Source organism: Triplophysa dalaica, chromosome 17 (assembly GCF_015846415.1).
Source record: "Triplophysa dalaica isolate WHDGS20190420 chromosome 17, ASM1584641v1, whole genome shotgun sequence".
In the NCBI taxonomy this organism is placed as follows: Eukaryota; Metazoa; Chordata; class Actinopteri; order Cypriniformes; family Nemacheilidae; genus Triplophysa; species Triplophysa dalaica.
In genome coordinates this window covers 3,649,770-3,670,792 of record NC_079558.1, presented here as the reverse complement: position 1 = coordinate 3,670,792, position 21,023 = coordinate 3,649,770, and the positions used below count along the sequence as shown (strand labels likewise).

Genomic DNA, 21,023 nt, shown 5'->3' with positions numbered 1-21,023 from the left:
ATAATTAGATTTTAGAGATTTTAGCCAGGCTGGATACATGTTTTTTCTTGCAGGGCTTTTTGAAACCTTTCAGCCCTAGTAGCAATTCACGTTTATCATGTGGCGAATTCTGTCTTTCATGTAAAGAACCAAGTCAAATTCCCAGTAATAGGTGTCATTTGAGATATAAGCATCTGCTAAATAGGCAATATTTGCTTTCTTGCTTGATCTCAGATCTAAAAGCAGAGGATATACCTTTGGCGAATGATTGCATTAAACTATAGCATTTAACCTCTATTCCAACAGCCTAATTAATTAAGAGCCAACTTATTTACAATGATGACCTGGCAATGCGTAAAGATAAGGAGCCGCATGGCCACGAATGCACATCAGATTTAGAGTTTCAATCTGAGCCAGTGATATCTGGCTGATAAATCTCAGCTTCCCTCCAGCCAACCGCACTTCTTTTCCGGGCATTTCTCTGTGATTCTGCATTTTGCTTGGCACTGAGATTTCCTCAGAGTCTGTGTTAATTACTCGGAGCTTCGCAATCCATTTTTATGGCTTATTTATCCGTCTGTGCTCTTGGCTTGCCGATTAAAGCTTTATAAATCATTTTTCACATCTTCATCAAGGCTGCAAAAGAAGTTGATTCGGAAAATGGAGAGTTGTCGTTTATTTGCGTTCCGCCTTATGTAATCTCTGCTGCTCGTTCGTGCTGGTGCATCGGTGGCAGAGCTCCAGGACTTGTGCTGAAAATCTAATTTGAGAGGTTAGTTCGGAGCCAAGTCCAGGAGCCAAACATAAATCTGTTCACCATAGTGCTGGATGAGCAGAAGCTTTCCTCCATCTCTGCTCCACATCTCATGAGTGATCCCTCTTTATCTTTAGCTCACCTCTCTCTCTCTCTCTCTTTTGTCTCTTTGCCTCACATACATCTTACAGACCCGCTCGTCTTTCTATTTATCTCTCTCTCTTAAAATTCACCAAGCTTTATTGGCACGGAAAATGACATTGCCTAAGCATCAGCGTTGTTATACAGTCACAGTATGCATGCGTGCGCGAGATTGCGCGCCCGTGCGCGAAGCTCTGTCTATTTCCTTCAACTGTCATAATGAATATGTGGCTCGTGACACACTGAGTTAGTGTTAGTATAACTGATTTAAAAGAAAAGCACTCTCGGGTGACACCTTAAAAGGGCGCCTAAAGTGCTAAAAAGTGTATCTGTTCAGTTGAGCGCGCAGAAAGAGCGCGCGCCTGCTGAGCAAACACACACACAGCATCATTTGATGGCCCATCCAGATAAAGACCCATCACCGGGCAGCTCGCATCAGCACCATTTACCTACTGCTATTTAATGGACAGGACAAACTTTGAATCCAATGCCTGTCAATGCATTTTATAGCTGCAATCACAACAGAACCTGACGACTGTAGTTTTGTATACAATATAGCCTTAATTTAAAATGATTTCCATTGAGTCTTCTTGGCTGACTGCTGACTCAAGATGCAGTTATCTTTCTGTATGGTGTTCGGATCATTATCTTAAATTAATTCTATTCGTTTTGAATGACCACATAAATTCCACCAAGGACACCAATCGAATCGCGCAGACACGCTTGACGCTTATTTGCGTACAAAGTTATATCAGCGAAATAATTGAACTTTTGTTTAGTCTATAAACAGTTATTGATCGAGTTAAGAGCATTAGATGTGGATAGATTTGGGATGTGTCGCTTTCGTACTGTACATTAATCCAGACACTAATAATGTTTTACCACAAGAGGGCGACAAAGTGTTTCTACAGGCATTAAAAGGGCGTTCATTGCGGTGTGTTTTAGCCTTTATAGACATTTAAACAGACACCTTAAATCACCCATATCAGATTTTTTGTTATATTTGTGTCCTTATCGTTTATGTAGGCCTATAGAAGCAGAAACTAACCCAGCACTTTTCTCTGCATCGACTGTTTGTTGCCAAGTAAGCCAGTGGAAATTATGGCACCAGCCTTCAGACAAATACACAAATGGATCAAAGATATACTTTACTTTTATTGGATATGAGCATCTTTTTCATTTATACATCATACTGCTTGGTGGAGACCCATGTGGGCGCTGTAACGACTTTATGGGAAAATAGTTAATTGCCTTAAATGGCAATGAACAGAAAAATAGCATTTACAACTGCTAGAACAATGAAAACAAATGTTTGCTGTCCAAAGCCTTTTCGTCGGTCACAGAGACCTGAGAAACCAAAGTTTAAGATTTTAAGCTGTTCAAGAGTTAACTATACAGTTCATGACTCTCATATGTTAGATGCGTTCAAGGCAGAGTCTGTTTTTCCAAATGAAATGCAGATTGGATATAGCATAAATACAATTATAGTTACATTTTTAAAAGATATTCATTTCTGTCACCATTATAGTTTACAGCTGATATGACTCACTGGATTCAATACAATACACAAATGTAACATTTAATACAAAAATATGCAGATGCACCATAGGCAAATCACAATTTTAGTTCCCAAAGATATTTGATGGAAAGCATGTCCGAGTACAGCCCCTTGTCTCATATAAGTAACTGTATAGCATTATTTATTTTAAACTCTTTTTGTTACTTCAGCATCCAGACGTTAATCAGAAAATTCACAAATGTATTGAATTAATCAAAACTTATATTAATTCTTATTGTTAGCACCACATACACATTAAAGGGCCACCTTTACAATAAAATGTTACCAGATATTATGCATCACTTACTTCCAGTAATAAATGCTTTAAATAAATCTATGTCTATTTTTGTTTCTTTTTGTATAGCACCACTTTACGTATCAGAGTTGTAGGTGGTCAAACACACAGGACTCCCAAACTGCATCATGAAGATCAAGGTCTCTCATAAGGTACATTGTAAAAATGCATTTCAAAACAAATACAAAAAAAGACTCAATAGGCACCACTATAGAAATATTTGCTGTCCATGGATTTCATGAGTTTACCGTCCGTATCTTTTGCTTGGCTCAGCCTTCAGACTTGGCTTTGATAAGGTGACCATTAAACGTCATGTAGGTGTCAAAATCATCGCTGAACACTGCGTTTTCTCGCTCGCCCTTAAAGAGTCGAACCCACACCTGGTCGTCTCTCTCCAGCTCCAGCATAAGGCTCTGGCTCTGCATGATGGATCGATCACTGGGTTGAGCGTACAGGATGGCCATCTCCTGCTCGTTCTTCATCACGTGCAAGTACGTCTCTTTCTGGTTCCAGGTGTGAGTGTTCAGACTAAAGAAATAGATGCCTGGAACGTAGCAGAAGAATTTGCCTGTGAACATGTTGAAATGGCCGTAAAGGTTGACGATTTCTGTGTCGAAGATCAGGGTCTGATAGTAATCGTTGCTGTGCAGGGCTTTCTTACGGCCCACGGAGAAGGCAGCGTAGTAGGACTTGCATGGTTCACCGGAGGAACCAATGCTGCCCTTTGTGCCCTTCATCCCAATGGGCCCTCGCGTGCCGGTTTGCCCTGTCCTGCCTGATTTCCCATAAGGTCCTCTCAGTCCATTGTCTCCCTTTTCCCCTATTAGGGAAGGAGTTTAGCAGAATTGTATAGTAGACAGGATTAATTCATGCTTCACTAGCATCATTTTAAGGCCGTACATTCTTTATTTATGATTTATCGTCCCACTTTTCTGAATCTTTATGTGAGTGTTTTATGAAACATCAAATAAGAAAAAATTATGAAGTTCAAAATACGTATCATTTTTTTGTTTGTCTTCTGTAATTGCTGTGTTTTATAAAAGCGCCAATCTGAAAGCCATTTTGCTTTTGATGTTTGTTTCATAAAGACATTTCAGCGGCGGTTTGGTCATAGAGGTCAATGTTTTCCAGCTCACAGAAAAAGCATGTGATTAGCCACGCCTGACCTATATCATTCACAGACAGAGAGAGATTTAACTGACATGGATCTAAATTATTATACAGTCAAAGAGAGCCAACAGAGTAAGAAAGGTTATGTAAGTTATAGTTGTGTAAGTGATCGTTCACTCAAAAATGAAGATTCTGTCAACATTTACTCACCTTCTTGTAACCCAAACAGGAGATATTTTGAAGAATGTCGGTAACCGGACAACGGCGGTTCCCATTGACTTGCATTGTTTTTGTGTCTATACAATAGAAGTCCATGGGTATCGCTGTTGTTCAGTTACCGACATTCTTCAAAATATCTTCTTTTGTGTTCTGCAGAAGAAAGAAAGTCGAACAGGTTTGAAATGACAAGGGTGAGTAAATGAAGACAGACTTTTCATTTTTGGGTGAACTATCCCTTTAACATATTAGTTTGCATTCTTGAAATAGAAGAAGATGACTTCGCATCATATGTTATATCACATCGGAATAACATCTTAGCTGTATGTAGTATTTTGCACCTTTAAGGATGGTGATGTTTATCTGTGGCACAACCTTGTACTGTGGGTATTGAGGAGGTTCCTCCGCGGGATCACAGCATCGCTTGCATTCAGTTCCACTGATGTCAAAGTGCAAAAGAAAAGGTTACTAATTTCAAATTGCCAAACAAGCAGAATGTGAAGAGATTATGGATGGATAGACTGATTAATGGATTGAAGACGTTGTAAATCAGAAAAGTACCTGCCATCTCTGTAGTATTCTGTGGCTCTTTGATAATCTCTTGGTTCATACGTGTCCACATCTGGGTTTTGGGTAATGTATGGCTCAGTACTTTTTGCAAACACGGCCGCCAGCAGAACCAGACATGTCAAAGGCATCTGAGATAAAAGTCATGACATATAGTAAATATAATACCGAGCTTTATGTTGAACCCAGATAATACTGAGCTTGATCTGCTGAACGAGGATCAGTTTTCAACTTCTATCAGGTGGTAAAGGCTCTGACTGCCGATGTGACACTAGTTGTAGGATTTCTAAACATAGTCTAAAAAATGATGTAACCAATGATGAGATGTCTCTAAATGTCATCAGATTTTAAAATTGACATCAGATTTTATATTTAGATTAAACTGAACCTCTCTGCTTTTTCTTTCTTGGTAACTATGACTTTTCCAAGCCATGGGACAGAAACTATAAGCAAAAAGTATGATATTTACTTAAGAAAAACGTATGCCAAAAATGAACCTCAGCTTAAGAGAGTCACTCAAGGTCACTGCTGTCTCAGTTTTTCACTGTGAGGGTAAAACATCCAATTTTTGGATTTTAATCTGTTAGCAATCGTTATGGAGTTTTGGATATGAAAAGACATCTGCATCAAAACATTTGGCCTAACATAACGTTTGGCATCACAGTCTAAACACTGCTGAAACTTCTGTATAAAAAAGAACATGTTGAGAACATGTTGGAATAAAATCCCAAATGTTTTGTGAAGTAGCTGCAAAAAGAGGTCCAGAACACCTGGCGACCCGTATAAACACTGTTCAGTTTGAGTTCCCAAACCTTGTGTTCAGAGGTGAAATTTATCCATATTTATACACACTTTACAAAACTGTGACCATTTTTTTTTTTACAAAACAGTTTGTCCACAAGAAATGAAATCACTATCCGAAAACCATAATACATCTATTCACAATTTTCCACAATGGCCTGGTGAGTTGATAATTAAAATGTCCATTTTTTTTAGTTTAAAGTCTCGTGGTTTACCACATTGGGTTCAATTTCAGTTATTTTTGCAAATTTTTCAAAGGTAAAAAGGAAAAATATTCAGATTTCATTACTTTCATTGAATCACACAAGATGCTTTATAAATGTTAAAAAAAAACAAAAATTATACAACCAACACTGATTCACAGTAATGGGTGGCACAATTTCACACTATTCCTCAGTGTTTCACAGTTATGGGGTTTCCATGGGTACTGACATATCAAATTATGACAGATTGTTAAATACTTGTCCTCTGACATTTTAATTTAGTGTTCTGTCTGGGCCAGAAAGATTTTTAGTATATGATCTGAGTACTGTAGCTTTTTTCACTTTCTGTCTCTGCTGCTGTTTCTTTGATAATTGTCTTTTACCACTCATCTTTGTTTACAGTCTCACATGTGATATTCTTGCATGAGAATCTCTCTCCTTCCTGCAGATGCTGGTGTCATGAAGGTTATGTTTACACATACAGAACATCATAGAGTGCTACTTTCGCTCAAAGCCAGTATTTCTGACTCCAACAACATCTGGACTGAACTTTTTTAACATGGATTACATAAGCGAACTGTTTTTGCTCCCCTCTGCTCCAGGGAACGTCACGCTCCAAATCATAAACGTCCCATTTTTGCAATATCTAAGAGCTCCTAACCCTCGGATGCTTTGATGTGCCCCAAATATGAAATATTATTTCATCATTTATTCACCCTCATGTCATTCCAAACCTGTATGAGTTTATTTCTTCTGCACATATTTTGAAGAAAGTTGGCAAACAAACAATACTTACCCCTCTTTACTTCCATTGTAAGGACACAAAGTGAATATGAACGTGATGCTTTTCTAAATTCTTATGTCTGAGATCAGTGACTGAAGATAAACAGATCATCTCCGTGCTAAATAAAACTGCCAACGGAAATGATGCACAGCTTTCATTCCGTTTTCGGTGTGCGACCAAACATGACCTACTTTCAACCATAACTTACTAAATATTTAGCTCTTCTGTCACTAGTCATGCACTGTCAAAGCCCACGTATGCCTGATGTGCTATTTTAAAGGCTACAGACATGTGCACTTATGTAGTACATGCTTGACCTGTTTTTATTCCAACCCTACCAACTTTTTATGATAGAAATGTTTCAGAGGAGGTTCAATTAACTTCAGGGAATGCAAGCGAGCTTGAAGGACACGGCCAAGAACATCTACTGTATCTGCAGAGTAAACAAACAGCCAATTTATTAAAGCAACAATCTGCTTTGCTCCCTGAACTTCAAATGAGCTCCTCAAGTACTGTACGCTCGCATACATAGGCATGAATAAACTCTAGAAACATAGTTGGTCTCTGAGGGATTCATAGAAACACCTTAAAGTTTTTCAAACTTTTTCTGAGGGAATAATAGACTCGGGTTTGCCTGTTCTGAAAGCCTACAGCCTCTCCAACCTTCTGAATTGTGAAAACCCCTCTCCTCTTAAAGTGCACACAATTGCTAGGGGTGAACGCTTTGAAAACAAAGTATTAACTCACGCCACGTGCTTGTACCAAGAAGTCTTTCCTCTTCTCTTACACGGATGTATACATACCAAATAAAGATTTCACCTTTTGATCATTAAATAATATCTGATAAAGGTGGAAGAAAGTGCAGAAATGTATTCAAAAGTAGAGAAAATGTGTATTTGAATGTTTTAATTTATTGAGAAATTAATGAAAAAATGCATATCTGACTGTGTATCCAAACAGACAAAACAAACATACAGCACGAATACGATCAAGCAACTCATCCTTCCTTCTTATTGAATACTTCAAGACTTCAAAAAGACATTTACTGGCAAAAAAAAATTCACTTAAAATGACATGTTTTCCCATGTGCAGTCAATTGCAGTGTTTTTCTGTAATTTGTCAGTTTTTTTATCACCATACTTCAAAAATACATGAAAATCTGTGTGCAATTTTACAATTCTGTTTTTTACAGACCGTGCAGAATATACTATTCACTGCTTACCTTTTTAAACAAACCTTAAAAAAGTAGGTTTTATATCAATAAATCTTTTAATTTTAGCTCTTAATGTAAATACAAAACACAGCTGGATTTAATGGCTTGGACATAAAAGCGTAGACAGTCTGTGTGGTCACTTTGAAGTGTTCCTATGTGGCACAACAACACTGAGGTCAGGTTCACCCCCTGGTGCATGGTTAATGCACTTTGTCTATAACAATCTCCAATCGACTACTGGGTTTCGTGAAAAAATTGTGAGGTTATTTCAGATTAACATAATATGAGAAGAACAATATCTTCAATGAGATTGTAAGAACATATTGGAATGAAAAAGAAAGAATGAAAGAGAGAGAGAGAGAGAGAGAGAGAGAGAGAGAGAGAGAAATCATATTACATATGGTCAATTCTGATATTATGAGAATCTGTAAAACCCTTTTGCGGGAAACCTTAGCATTGCACAACATTCATAATTATGTTTGGAATAGAATCCCATTTTTACTGTGTAGGAAATGAAGCAATTTGAACATGGCTTTGTGATGGCACGCCTCAAGAATTCCATTCCTAGTTTCTGATCCTGCACCCTTTGGCAGTGCAGATCTTTCTATGGAAAATCAAAAGTAAAAACCTAAGATTAGTTTCTCCAGTAGGCCTATCCCACATCGCCCATGATTTAATAGATGTCCACAGGGACAGGTTGTGAGACATTTTCGTCGTATTCATTACATTGAGACTCAAACCAAATGAGGGTGTCATTTTATATGATAACATGCACCTGCTGATACATTTTTCATGTGCACATTCCCAGGCTTGTTCGACCTAACAATTATCTTGAAATGGCTGTCATCCATCAAAACAAAAAAAATGTAATTACGAAACAGTCACGGGTCTGACCGGAGAACACTGAATTGTTTTTGCGCAGCTGTTATGCACGCATGCACTTTATGCAAGAGAGAAGCACAAATTATAATCTCCAAACGTTTATGATGTGGATTTTTCCTTTTTTCACTTCACAAAGTGAAGTATCCGTAAACTCTGAATGAACGATGTACTGTATCAACAACTTCATCCAAACTCTTATATCAAATGACTCAATCACAACCTATACAAGTAAAAGACAGAAAAACAATTTTGTATTGGAATTTGTGAAATACAAACCCTGTTGTGGGTATTAAGTTTTCTTGGCATTATAAAAACTTTCTGACTTTATCTTTCAAAAACAGCCTCCACATTTCCATCAGTACTGCTCATGTGTCCTACCTTTGTTCTCGCAGGTCCAAACCTGAGGGTCTGCTTGGCTCTCTGTTATTTCACTGAAGATCCTTCTGTCGATGTGTCTCTGTGAGAATGTTGCTGTCTGTCAATGTTTTTAAAACATCTCCAAACACAGCATGCCTTGAGGAGCCAGGGAAAAGAGCAGAAAGGGAGGAGAACCGGAGGAGGAGCTTGGATGCATCCAAGAGGGAGGAATGAAATCAAAACAAAAGTACATAAACAAGACTGTGGAAAGTGTAGTAGAGACTGAGAGAGAAAGAGGTATGAAAAGCTAAAAGCAAAGCATTGTGTGCAGCTACTTCCCAGACAGTCAGACAAATGTTAAGTGGCTGCTCCAGGGAATCTTTTAAAGAGCAAGATTACCATTTTAGAAACACAAACAGTTCAATTAAGCTTACCAAAGGACTATAATAATGAATGTTTCACTTTTTCATCTTTAAAACTCTTGAGGCTTTTTAATATTATAAGAAAGTGTGTGCAAATTACTGTCTGGCAGTGTTTTGTCATTAAATGTTGTGAAACAAACAAGAAAACCTGCCTTTTTACTTCCTGTAAAGCATTCATAATCAGCTTTCAATCAAATAAGGGAAACTGAGATCAAACATTGTTAGTAAGCAGACCCACAGAACACAGATCTCCATGTTTAGATTCCCTTCTAGGAGTTTTTCCTATCGTGAATCTAGACTTTTGGTCAATGTTACTGAGTAAAGCTTATGATAAGATTATATGCATGGTAAACAAAGGAAACTGTGAGTGAAAGTGTTGTAAGTTGTATATAAAGCATTATAAACTAATAAGGGGATGTGTGTACTTTTATTCCCATAAGACACTGAGCATAAAAAGTTACTATTTAAGTAGCCTTCACTGCTCATCACTGATGAGCAACACATTGTGCTTATTTATTATCATGGTAAAACACACCTGGAAATATTACAAAAGTGTTTACAGAGATATTTAATGCTTCCTCGCTTAAAAGTCGCTTAGATAAAATCTTCTGTAAATGTATATGTTTTTGCTCTCATTACTAAAAACGAAATTCCTGCTGTTTATATAAATGACCACTAGATGTCGTCATAATTCCACTAGACCCCGAAACTCTTCAGAACCATCTTCATTTGATAAAAAGTGAAATTGAGACAATTGTGTTTATAAACAGTTTAAATACGTTTGTTTAAAACAAACAAAAAACACTTAAGTATACACGTTATAACTTTAATGTGAAATTACGTATCTAGGAATGCTGGAATCATCTGGACTTTATTATCTGGCAACATTTTTGCTTAAATGCATAATAGGCTATATCCTTAGCAATAAATTAGTCAATTAAACTGTGTCCACCAAAGCGTTTTAGCCAGCTAAAAATATACATAGTGCTGTTCTAAAAATGACCAGCTGATGGCGCTTGAGAGCGCTTGGAAGCACTGCGCGTTTTTCCGGAGACGCGTTGGTTGCTGTGATTTGGAAGATCCATGACAGTTACATGCTACTATAGTGTCTTATTTTAAATAATATTACTAAATAGACCGTTATAAAAATGCAGTAACCAACTATATTAACCTTCTCCATTGTTGGGTATGATGGTGGACCAATGTAGTGTTTGTCCAGCCCCTCCTCCACTGTGGTTGGACAGCTTTTCAAAAAACAGTGACGAGCTCCGCGTTTTTTTCCCAAAGTAAAAGTAAATATGTAAAAAAGACAGGGCAAAATAACTCGTGAAATATAATTATGATATAAAGTGCATCAAAATGCAGTGTCATCAGCTTATCTAAAGAATACATCACTTTTTGAATATTTGACGCAGCATTAACACGTGGTAGTGAGCAGGTGTACATTTCATTCGCACCATTAGCAACATTTTCACGAAGTCAAAACTACTTTAACGAGAGACAAACAATCAATTCGCACGTGTATCACGAAAAAGGCCCATGTTATTTTATTTATTTGTGTAGTTTACCTGAGTGAACTCGTGAACCTTGATTCTTTGTACAGTTATACATTGTCACGTGATAATTTACTAAAAAGTCCTTAAATTAATATTCCGTATGGATAATAGTTAATTTTCTCAGTTTTCTTGAAAAGCTCATTGAGCAACTTGAAGAGTGCATTGAAAAACACGTGCAGCGACTGTTACGCAATCTGCTGAAAAACATAACAGCCACGTGACTCCATCCTGACTGGATGCTGCATAATCAATCAAAATACCATCCACCAATCAGCGATCGGGTGGGCGTTTCTATACCCCAGGAAATGTTTAAGAGCGTACAAAATGTCATTTTACCACAACTTTCATCGATTATTATACAGCGTAGCGTTCAACGTTGCTTTTTACGAATTTGATCTGTTGCGCAAAAATGTGCTGATTTACCAGGAGAAAAAAGTAAATAAGATATATCTAGGACGTACGTAGGCACGCCCACAAATAATAAATGAATCGATGTTCGATTCGGTTAACGAGACTGACTTAATGAAACTCCTAAGCGTCTCTCCCACGTGACTGGCGAGCGAGGCGTTGCCAAGGGGAAGTGACGTCACGGCGCTACGTTCGCGTTCACCACTGGAGATTCTAGCCAGGCCTGTGACAGCTACGTTCTTCGCGGCTGCGACGGGGGACATTTGTTAAAATCCACCTCCATCTTCTTCACACGCGGGGAAAACGATGATCAAACCGCCGAGAGCATAATCTACACAGTCTGAGCTTTCGCCTGATCACAATATTGTGACATTTCAGGCTTTTCTTCATTTAAAAAGGAATGGTGAAAAGTGAGCTCCGTCGGAAGAATCCGAATTCTCCTCAGGGATTCATGGGGGGTTGGGGTCGCGTAAGGATTTAAGGGGTTATAGTAATTGAATAGCGTGTGTTGTCGAGGTGAACGCCAATTTTTAGGCTAAACAGCCGTTTAGGTTTAAGAGAAATATTTGAAATAGTGTCGGGCGACCCGTTCCGGAGAAACCAGTAAACAACGATGGAGCTGCGAGTTGGAAACAGATACAGACTGGGCAGAAAAATTGGAAGTGGATCATTTGGAGACATTTATTTGGGTAAATATATATATAAACTCTTGCACTATGTTACTATAAAGCTGTCAGTTGAATGATACTACTCGTATATTGTGAGTCATGTCTGTCAACTGTAAATGTCGCTTTAGTTCCTGTTATTGTCGTCTTATGATGCAACATCTCCGTTCTTCTGTCATTTATGCGAAATATCAAGTCCCTCATAGCGCTATTTCAGTCTAAATGTGCTATTGGAATCCCTTGGTACTTAAAGTTGTCATTTAGGTCCCGACAGGCACATACACTCGCTTACTTCTGTCGTAAATAACTTGAGACGCTACATGATGTCGTATGTGACCATGAAAGACATGAATTCTTTTGATATCAAAGTTTTAAGTTTCAGGTTGAGTGACATCACTCGACAAATGACAGCACTGAACCGGTTTTGTGAGAAACATCAACGTGAGATGCAAACAAGCCTTTACAGGGCTACTGTATTAATGAACTGACATGTACGTACAGGTTTCAGTGTAAACATGAATCAGCCAAAACGCCAAAACTTGGCAGCTTGCTCGGTTTGGATGGACACACCAAGCTGGAATGATTGACATGCTCGACGCTAATGTGTTCAATAGGGTGTTAAATCTAGAGGCTGTTTACAGAAACCTAGTGTGTTTTAATCTTGTTTGATTCAGTGGTATTCCTGATCACATGGTTGTGAATTTTGGTGAAATGATGGCGTGATGGATGACCGTTGTCATGGAGCGACACCAATAGTACCCAGAGAAAACTTTGCATTCACTTGGCGGATTGACTTTTTGGTTTCGCCTCCATCAGTCTCACACAGGAGGATGTTCTTGATTATTTGGTTGACATTTTGAGATCACACCGATGACAATAGAGAGCCATTGTTGGGTATGACAATGCAGGGTTGGGAAACCAAACTAGGTCATTATGTTAGATTTTATTTCGGTTAACAGACGTTTTCCTCGTTGTATAAGTTGGGTTAGCCATTTAATAGTGAGCTTTGGGATTTAAAACATCTACGGTCTACTATAAATCGTCTGAATAAAATGTGTGCGGTTGTAAATGTTGACAATGTTTCTCTTATTCAGAATCCAGTACAAACTTTCGCAAGTGTTGTCCTTTTATTTCTGTGGTTTTCTACCCTGCCCTCAAAAACATTGTTCCTCTTACATAGAAAGATACAACTGAACATTTAAATGAAGCAAAATTCAACTCCTCATCAGGCTCAAATCCAATGGGTTTGCCCTGCCTTGATAGACAAGCACTGTTTGCAGTGTTTAAAAGGGATCTTTGATCACCCTGATGTAAGGGTCTTGTGTTAAACTGTGGAGAGCCCTTTATCCTACAGCGTTCTGGCTGAGATCGAATTGTTTCAATCTCTTGTGTGTCAACAGGGTTTGGCGGGTGTGGTGAGATTGTAAACTCCATCTGCTCATGTGTTTCATAACTGCACCCCCTCTTTACGCATGTGACCATAATTAATGTAATTTCAAACAATACTGACATCAAATAATACTGTTTTTTTTTAAGGTGGTACTTTTGTTTACAATGCTTTTAAATGTGATTGTGTAGAAGTCATGTACTCTAATTGACTTGAATCATCCTCCGCCAGAGTAAACTGGTCTGATGTTCTACCAGTCAGCCTGGGTGAGATGTTACATCGTTTACCTCCCTGATAAATCATCCAGTAGTCACCTTAAATGCGGTACCTATCCCTTTTTGGGGATTCCTAGACCAATCCCATGCTTGCGTCACTTGGCATCATGAAATGCCTCAGGTGTGCGAGTTACCAAGGAATGCCTTTTCATCCACAGGTTTGTTTTTTATTTGTCACCCCTTATGTAACACATGTTTGGGAGGTTTCGGTTTGGCATCGTGCCTGTCGTTTGTTTATTTTTGTACCCCATCTGTAACTTGCTAATCTTTTAACACCAACAAGAAGAGATCTAATTAGCTGTCAGATTATATTGTACACTTTATCCTGTATTAACCTTTATTTTTATTTCATAGTTTGTGTTTTGGAAGTGGCTTTTTAACGTTTTGGCCAAGAACTATGTTATTTACATTGTTTATAGGCAGAGATAGATTTCGACCTGCTCACTCACTATTTTATCAGGGTTGAAAGAGTGTTCCTCTTATGATCAAAATGTAATCAGAGAGAAAAAAACAGTTTGTTCTCTTCCTTGAGTTGACTATGTCCAGTTTGCTGATTGGGTTGTGGGCTTATGCCCTACTTAAGATGAGTTTGTTCGCTAACACCTTAAGTGAATCTCATCCTTATGTGTTGTTTTGTTTGTTTTTCAATGTCTTAGGAACTTGCGGAACAAGTTTTGGAGTTTCTGTTCAGACAGACATGGGTAGTAGCTTGTGTCAGGAGCATACAGTTGTAAAACTGACAGACCCAGTTCTGAATGGTGATAGGTCAACATAGATTACAATCTGTGCTATACACAACATAGTAACACCTCTGATTATTTTTGTAAGAGAATTGTTACTGTGCAACCTGCCAGAGATTGTATTCGTACACTATTTACTGCCCTGACAGTTCATTTGTTTGCTAACAAGCTCAAAATGAAGGTGGTGCCATATTTATCTTGTACACACACGTAGGCCTACCGTACCTTTTAAGTGGTGGAACCAAAGTGACGTTGACATTTTATAAGTTCTAATAAAATAAGATGAATATTAAAATTATTACATTATATGAAACATTACTTTTATTCAAGCAAACAGACTTTTTTATCAAATAAAGCTTTATCGTTTTCAACTAACTTTTCAGCTCATATGGGGCTTTTGCCAGCTTAATTAACCAGTCTGACTAAATGAGCAACGCTCATTAATATTATTTCTTTATATGAACCATATTTTTGTTTATTATTTTATATTTGTCTCAAGTATATGCATGTATGTGTATGTTTTTATAAAGGCAAAATGAAGCACAGTGCACAGACGTATATTATGTGTTAACAAACTTTTATTTTGCTTCCGATTAATCATTTGACAGCCGTAAAAGCCATACTCTTATGCGTGTTTATGCAAATAACATACATGTTTCTTATATATATATATATATATATATATATATCATGTTTTTTATTGCGTATTCCAATTAATAGCAATCAAACTCCAGTTGTTTTGTTTTGATTTAGACCATAATAACAAAAAAAGAAGCTAACTTACACAATAAGACGCAACAAAAACATGATAATATAATATCTTAAAGCCTGACAGCCACTCATGATCAAAATTCCTCCAAGGATGTCATTCAACAACATGTAGGGTTGTAAATAATAGACTTCTTGGTTAAGCTTCTCCAAAACCTCTGTGACCCCCAGTGGAACTTTGTCATATGTGCACCGAATATAATGGTCTATTCATTATAATCTAGATTGACATCAGTTTGTACGATCCAATCCTCTCAGTCTTTTAACTGGTTTGTGTCTCGCTCTACCCCAGGCACGGACATTTCAGTTGGAGAGGAAGTGGCCATCAAACTGGAATGTGTGAAGACAAAACACCCACAGCTACACATCGAGAGCAAAATTTACAAGATGATGCAGGGGGGAGGTAGCCAGAATCATTTTTTTTACATTAGGGGTCTGGGGCTTAAAAAACAATCTGATCAATTAACATTTCAGTTAGATTACAGCATGGCACCATGTGTGATTGTGTGCATGTGGGTTCTTTTTGCAGTGGGCATCCCTACCATAAAGTGGTGCGGTGCAGAAGGAGATTATAATGTGATGGTGATGGAGCTGCTGGGCCCCAGTCTGGAGGACCTTTTCAATTTCTGCTCCAGAAAGTTCAGCCTGAAGACAGTCCTACTGCTGGCTGATCAGATGGTACAATCTAAAGTGTTGTGGTCATAAATAAAATTTGAAGTCTTTTTTGAAGAGTTTTTTTTGGAAAATGTTGTTCTTTTAAATTAAAATTTGGGGTGAAGTGACCAGTGTCCTTGCACAATGTTGGGAAAAGTGCGTGAATGTAGTTCTTTTTATTTTGCATGTGCTCTGTTGCCATAGATAATGGCTTATTTTGCATCACAATCCGTTTCTTATAAAGTGTCTTTTCACAACTGTGTAGATAAGCCGCATCGAGTACATCCACTCCAAGAACTTCATTCACAGAGATGTGAAGCCTGATAACTTTCTGATGGGCCTGGGGAAGAAAGGCAACCTTGTCTACATCATTGACTTCGGACTGGCCAAGAAATACCGTGACGCACGAACACACCAGCACATTCCCTATCGAGAGAACAAGAATCTCACGGGAACTGCACGCTATGCCTCCATCAACACACATCTTGGCATTGGTAAGAACACGTATGTAGACTGTTGAGAATGAAGTACTAGCTTACTACTTGCTGTACACTGCCTATTATATAAAAAATAAAAGTAATGCTTAAAACACTGAACGCTACATTCTGTTTTGGTACTTAGTGACCACATAACCTTCATATTTAGTTCATTAATTAGATTTAGTTCATTAAATAATGATTTTCATTTGTTCATAGCAACAGAGTGTGATGCTGGAGTGATTATACATTTTTAAAATAATTTTTTCTTAGTCTGCTGGCTTTGTATGACGTCACTGTTTGCTCATGCTTGGATGTCTGTATATTTTTAGCCTTTCCCAGGATGACTTTAATGCGTGCACACGTTTGCTTTGACATGACTGCTTATTCATATATTGCTACAGTAGTATGAAGCCTAGTTTCTTTTCGTGCTCCAAATAAGCTCTTATAATTGTGTGTGTGTGTTTGTCTCTACAGAGCAGTCTCGGCGTGATGACTTGGAGTCTCTCGGTTATGTGCTCATGTACTTCAACTTGGGCTCCCTGCCCTGGCAGGGACTAAAAGCCGCCACCAAGAGACAAAAGTATGAGCGTATCAGCGAGAAGAAAATGTCCACCCCAATTGAAGTTCTCTGCAAGGGCTACCCATGTATGTACAAGCCTTGATGTGTTGTTTTAGCAGTTCTTCAATGTAGAATTATTCGAAACTATGCCTGGCAGGTCTCAGCAGTCAAACCTAGATCGTAATGTAGATGTTTATCTGCCCCACAGCTGAATTTGCCACTTACCTCAACTTCTGTCGGTCACTGCGATTTGATGACAAGCCAGACTATTCTTACCTGAGGCAGCTCTTCAGGAATCTGTTCCACAGACAGGGCTTTTCCTACGACTACGTGTTTGATTGGAACATGCTTAAGTTTGTAAGTTAACAGCTTCTTACACAATTAATGATTGGTGGTATTTATTAATTTAGCTTGTAGCATTTATGCTTGTGCTGTTGTGTATTTCACATCTTAATGTAGATTATTTGGAATTGCTTATAGATCGTCCTGCATCCAACTGATTTTGATTTCTTAATCATGTTTTTATTTTTAGGGTGCAAACCGTACAGCAGAGGAGGCAGACCGCGAGAGGAGAGAGAGAGATGAGCGGATGAGGCATAGCAGGAATCCTGCCGCTCGAGGAATCCCAGCAGCCTCAGGCAGACCCCGTCCCACACAGGATGGAGCTGCACCAACCCCACTCACACCCACCTCTCACACAGGTAAGCACATTTTGCTTCCCAATCCATATCTGAAGAAATCTTTTGCTCTTTTTGAACACTGGTAAAAAGAATCATCTGCTTTTCCCTGTATCTTGCAGCAAACACATCCTCCCCAAGACCAGTCACTGGCATGGAGCGCGAGCGGAAAGTCAGTATGCGGCTTCATCGCGGTGCTCCGGTGAACGTGTCATCCTCAGACCTGACGGGACGGCAAGACACTTCCCGCATGTCCACATCACAGGTATGTGCGAACCAGTATGGCCACCTCCATCTTTTGCATATGCATGGTTCCAATGCAGACCAGTCAAATCCTTAATAAGCCCTTTTGTAAGTCTAGGTGTTTTCACTGATCAAATGTGTATCTCAGTGTGGACTAAAGACCAAAGCACAGAGAAAAATATGTTGTGTAATTGAGCTTATTTTGATGAAAAAATTGTGAACATTTGCTCTGTGCTGCTTTATCAAATGACTTTGGGCAGGCAAATTTTTTTTAACACACTTTCATTACGGAGTCTTAAAGGGATAGTTCACCCAAACATTTTAATTCTGTCATTATTTACTCACTCTCATGAGGTTTCAACCCTGTTTAAATTACAGTTCTTTGTTCTGATTAACACAGAGAAAGATATTTGGAAGAATGTTAGCAATTTTCAGTTCTGGAACATCACAGGCTACCATAGAAAAAATTTAAGGGTAGTCAAAGGTGCCGCAGAAATGTTTGTTTCTTCTAGGAGAAAAAATAAGACATCCGATCATAACATTAAGAGACTTTATACATACAAAATATCATATTAGGCTCAAGAATAAATTTGATTATTAGGTAATTGAAAGGGCTTTCCTAGGAAGCTCCCAACCTTACTTTAGTATTTCTTGGAAAATTCACCTGTAAAATCGGTCTGTATTATATACTGTGTAGGTATGGTTTGATCATTGGTTGGTAAAATGTCACTGCACAGGAATGTAAAGCTGAAATGTATTTTCATTTCAGAATAGCATTCCCTTCGATCATCACGGCAAGTAGTTGCTTGTCACGCCATTGTGTGAAGGCAGCCTCACCAGGTGAGTTCAGTTGGCTAAAAAAATTCCCACCTTTTTCAAGTTGCTTTACTACCTGCTATGGTCTGCTGCAACACAGTATCATGCCAAAGCGTGTAACTGACCACCAGACCACTCAAAAATGCGTATCAGTGTCACGCTTTGACTCCTTTAGGCTTGAACATGACACGCTCAGTTCTTCTGTACTTTATTTAAAATTATAGATTTTTATAGACCCCCGTCCTACCCTAAACCTACCCACCTCACGAAGATTAAAATTCACCCAACAAGCAGATAGAAGTTAGCCACAGGCATTTATAAAATAACAAACCAAAAACGTAGAACCGGTCATGCTGCATTCTGAGTCTTTTATAGCCGTACGATATCATACACGGTAGGTTTTAATCACCGGCGACGACCGCGCTACAGGAATGCATGCAAGTGCCGTAGGCATGAACACTCCAGTTGACGCAATCGGATCAGGACAGCCAATGGCATTTCAAAACGCAAGCAAACGTAATGATTCAACCAGTCACAAGGGTGATGAGAGCCAATGTACTTTCACAATCGAAGCTGACGTTCCGGTGGCAATTTTTTTAATTGTATGCACTACGCAGTCGGAAACAGGTTAGGGAATCTCTGTGCTCGATTTTTTTTTTTTTTATAAATGGCATCTGTGGCCATATCTGCCTTTTAAGCGTTGTTTTATAATATAATATACAAACTGTTAGGTTTAGGTGTAGATGTGAGGTCAGGTTACGTGCTAAAATGCGTCTAGTGTACGCACATAGTAATAAACGTCTGTAAAAATACCATGTACACCAAAGACATGTCAAGAATTATAAAAACTTTAGAAAATCGCCCTGTAATCCTAATGTTATTCAGCCTTCATACATGTGCGTCATGTTTACGCCTAGAAGAGTCAAAGTGTGATATTGACAAGCATTTTTTCGAGTGGACCGGTGTGTCTGTTACACGCTTTGGCATGATACTGGGTTGGCTACTGTCATGCACAGCTTTTGTTCTTGTCACTATACATTTATTTCTAGGACTTATTTTTATGCTGTTGTTGTTACAGATTGTCTCCATGTCCCAGACGCCTCCACTTTACAAAATGGAGCACGATGGACAGCCTAACTACACGTGGCTGATTGATTGACAGCTGTCCGCCATCAGATAATAGATAGTGCCGTCAGTCACTCTCTCTTCTATTGACGAAACCAAAATGGTGTAGAACCAACTTGACCTTTGCATAGGTTCTCGCTCTCTCTTTCTCTCTCTCATTCTCATTTTTTGTTAACTTCACTTAATAATTGTTCTCGTGGACATGAGAGCCAAGGCCATTTGTGAAATCAATTACGTTGATCAATCGGAGACTGGATCAGCCAGCCACACCTTGTCATCCTTCACATTATCACACTTTAGATCGAGAGCTGCACAACTTTGTCTGGTTCAGGCTCCTCTTTATTGAGGCTATGTATCGTCTATGTGATTTAAACAAGTCTTTGTATACTGGGTTTTCTTTTGTATTTTAACCTGCCCAACAGACTAGTCCGTCTGGTGGCGCTGTATTGGGTTCACTTTCAATTTTTTATTTACTCTGTATTTATTTTTACTATACTTTTAATAGCTCTTTGTAACTGGCGAGCTCCCACAGGTTCCATTTCCATGGCAGAGCCGGGGCCAAATCTCAGCCTACATCGTTCATAACAAATTGACTCAATGTCCTAATACAAGGACCCTGTGAACCTTACCAGTTTGTCTGCTTTATTAATCTCTAACTGTACAAAATTGCCCTTTCCCATTATTGTGTGTCTTCTGTTTCTAAGCTGTGAAATAACTGTAAAATATTTGTGTAAATGTTTCCATGCAACTCTATAGAAAGACTATGAAATAACCACAGATGGTTTGAGTCTGCAAGTTATCACCAGTTTTTTATTCCACTCTTTCCTAAAGCCACTAAAATGAAGTGCCACACAACTGGGGTTTCATACAGTATATTCTAAACTTGAACTTTGACTCTATGCTGTTTTGATTCTCTGAACTTCTACAAGACAAGTCTTTTAAACAGGTTGCTATTCAGCTTAAGGATGTGGATGCAAGTATTCTTGCATGGGTCCTGATTTCTTAGATGGTATTTTGGAAGTGATTGTTTGTTGGAGATACAGATCGTTTTTGCGAACGTTGAATGAAAAATCAAGTCTTACTTTTGAAGTTCACCAGTGATTAACCCCTTTCAAGAATTATTCCAGCACTGATGTGGCTTTTCTAATGCACCTTGAAAGCTGGTGTGGTCATACTGTTTCTTTCACGTCATCTGTTGAGGAATCTTTGGCAACTGCCTGGGCAAAGTTTTTTTCCATCTGATTCTCTCTTTCCAGCCCATGGCTGTTTTGGGCTCCACAAACTTTTGTGGAAGTCATGCCAATTTGTCAGTCCTATAATAATTTGTATTACCACCGTATTTGTGTATTTTAAACCTTGTAAATAAATGAATTACTTGTATTTGCTTGT

The 21,023-nt window shown here is 38.5% G+C and overlaps 2 protein-coding genes across 3 annotated transcripts; one reads left to right on the top strand and one right to left on the bottom strand.

Annotated features, from left to right (window-relative positions):
- Positions 1-2,009: 2,009 nt before the first annotated feature.
- On the bottom strand, positions 2,010-9,024 carry c1qtnf1 (C1q and TNF related 1). The gene is made up of 4 exons (XM_056772110.1): positions 8,882-9,024; positions 4,615-4,751; positions 4,395-4,492; positions 2,010-3,547 (listed from the first exon to the last, which is right to left on the bottom strand). The coding sequence occupies exons 2-4, from the start codon at positions 4,749-4,751 to the stop codon at positions 2,997-2,999; spliced, it is 786 nt and encodes a 261-aa protein (XP_056628088.1). The 5' UTR covers positions 8,882-9,024; the 3' UTR covers positions 2,010-2,996.
- A 2,413-nt stretch (positions 9,025-11,437) lies between these two features.
- On the top strand, positions 11,438-21,014 carry csnk1db (casein kinase 1, delta b). 2 transcript variants are annotated; one of them, XM_056771840.1, is made up of 10 exons: positions 11,438-11,935; positions 15,374-15,484; positions 15,611-15,759; positions 16,001-16,229; positions 16,689-16,859; positions 16,982-17,130; positions 17,306-17,474; positions 17,573-17,715; positions 18,468-18,533; positions 19,588-21,014. In XM_056771840.1, the coding sequence occupies exons 1-9, from the start codon at positions 11,860-11,862 to the stop codon at positions 18,516-18,518; spliced, it is 1,248 nt and encodes a 415-aa protein (XP_056627818.1). In that variant the 5' UTR covers positions 11,438-11,859; the 3' UTR covers positions 18,519-18,533; positions 19,588-21,014. The 2 variants fall into 2 exon arrangements, with proteins under 2 accessions (XP_056627818.1, XP_056627819.1); XM_056771841.1 differs by having other exon boundaries at positions 11,442-11,935; positions 18,463-18,533.
- Positions 21,015-21,023: the final 9 nt, after the last annotated feature.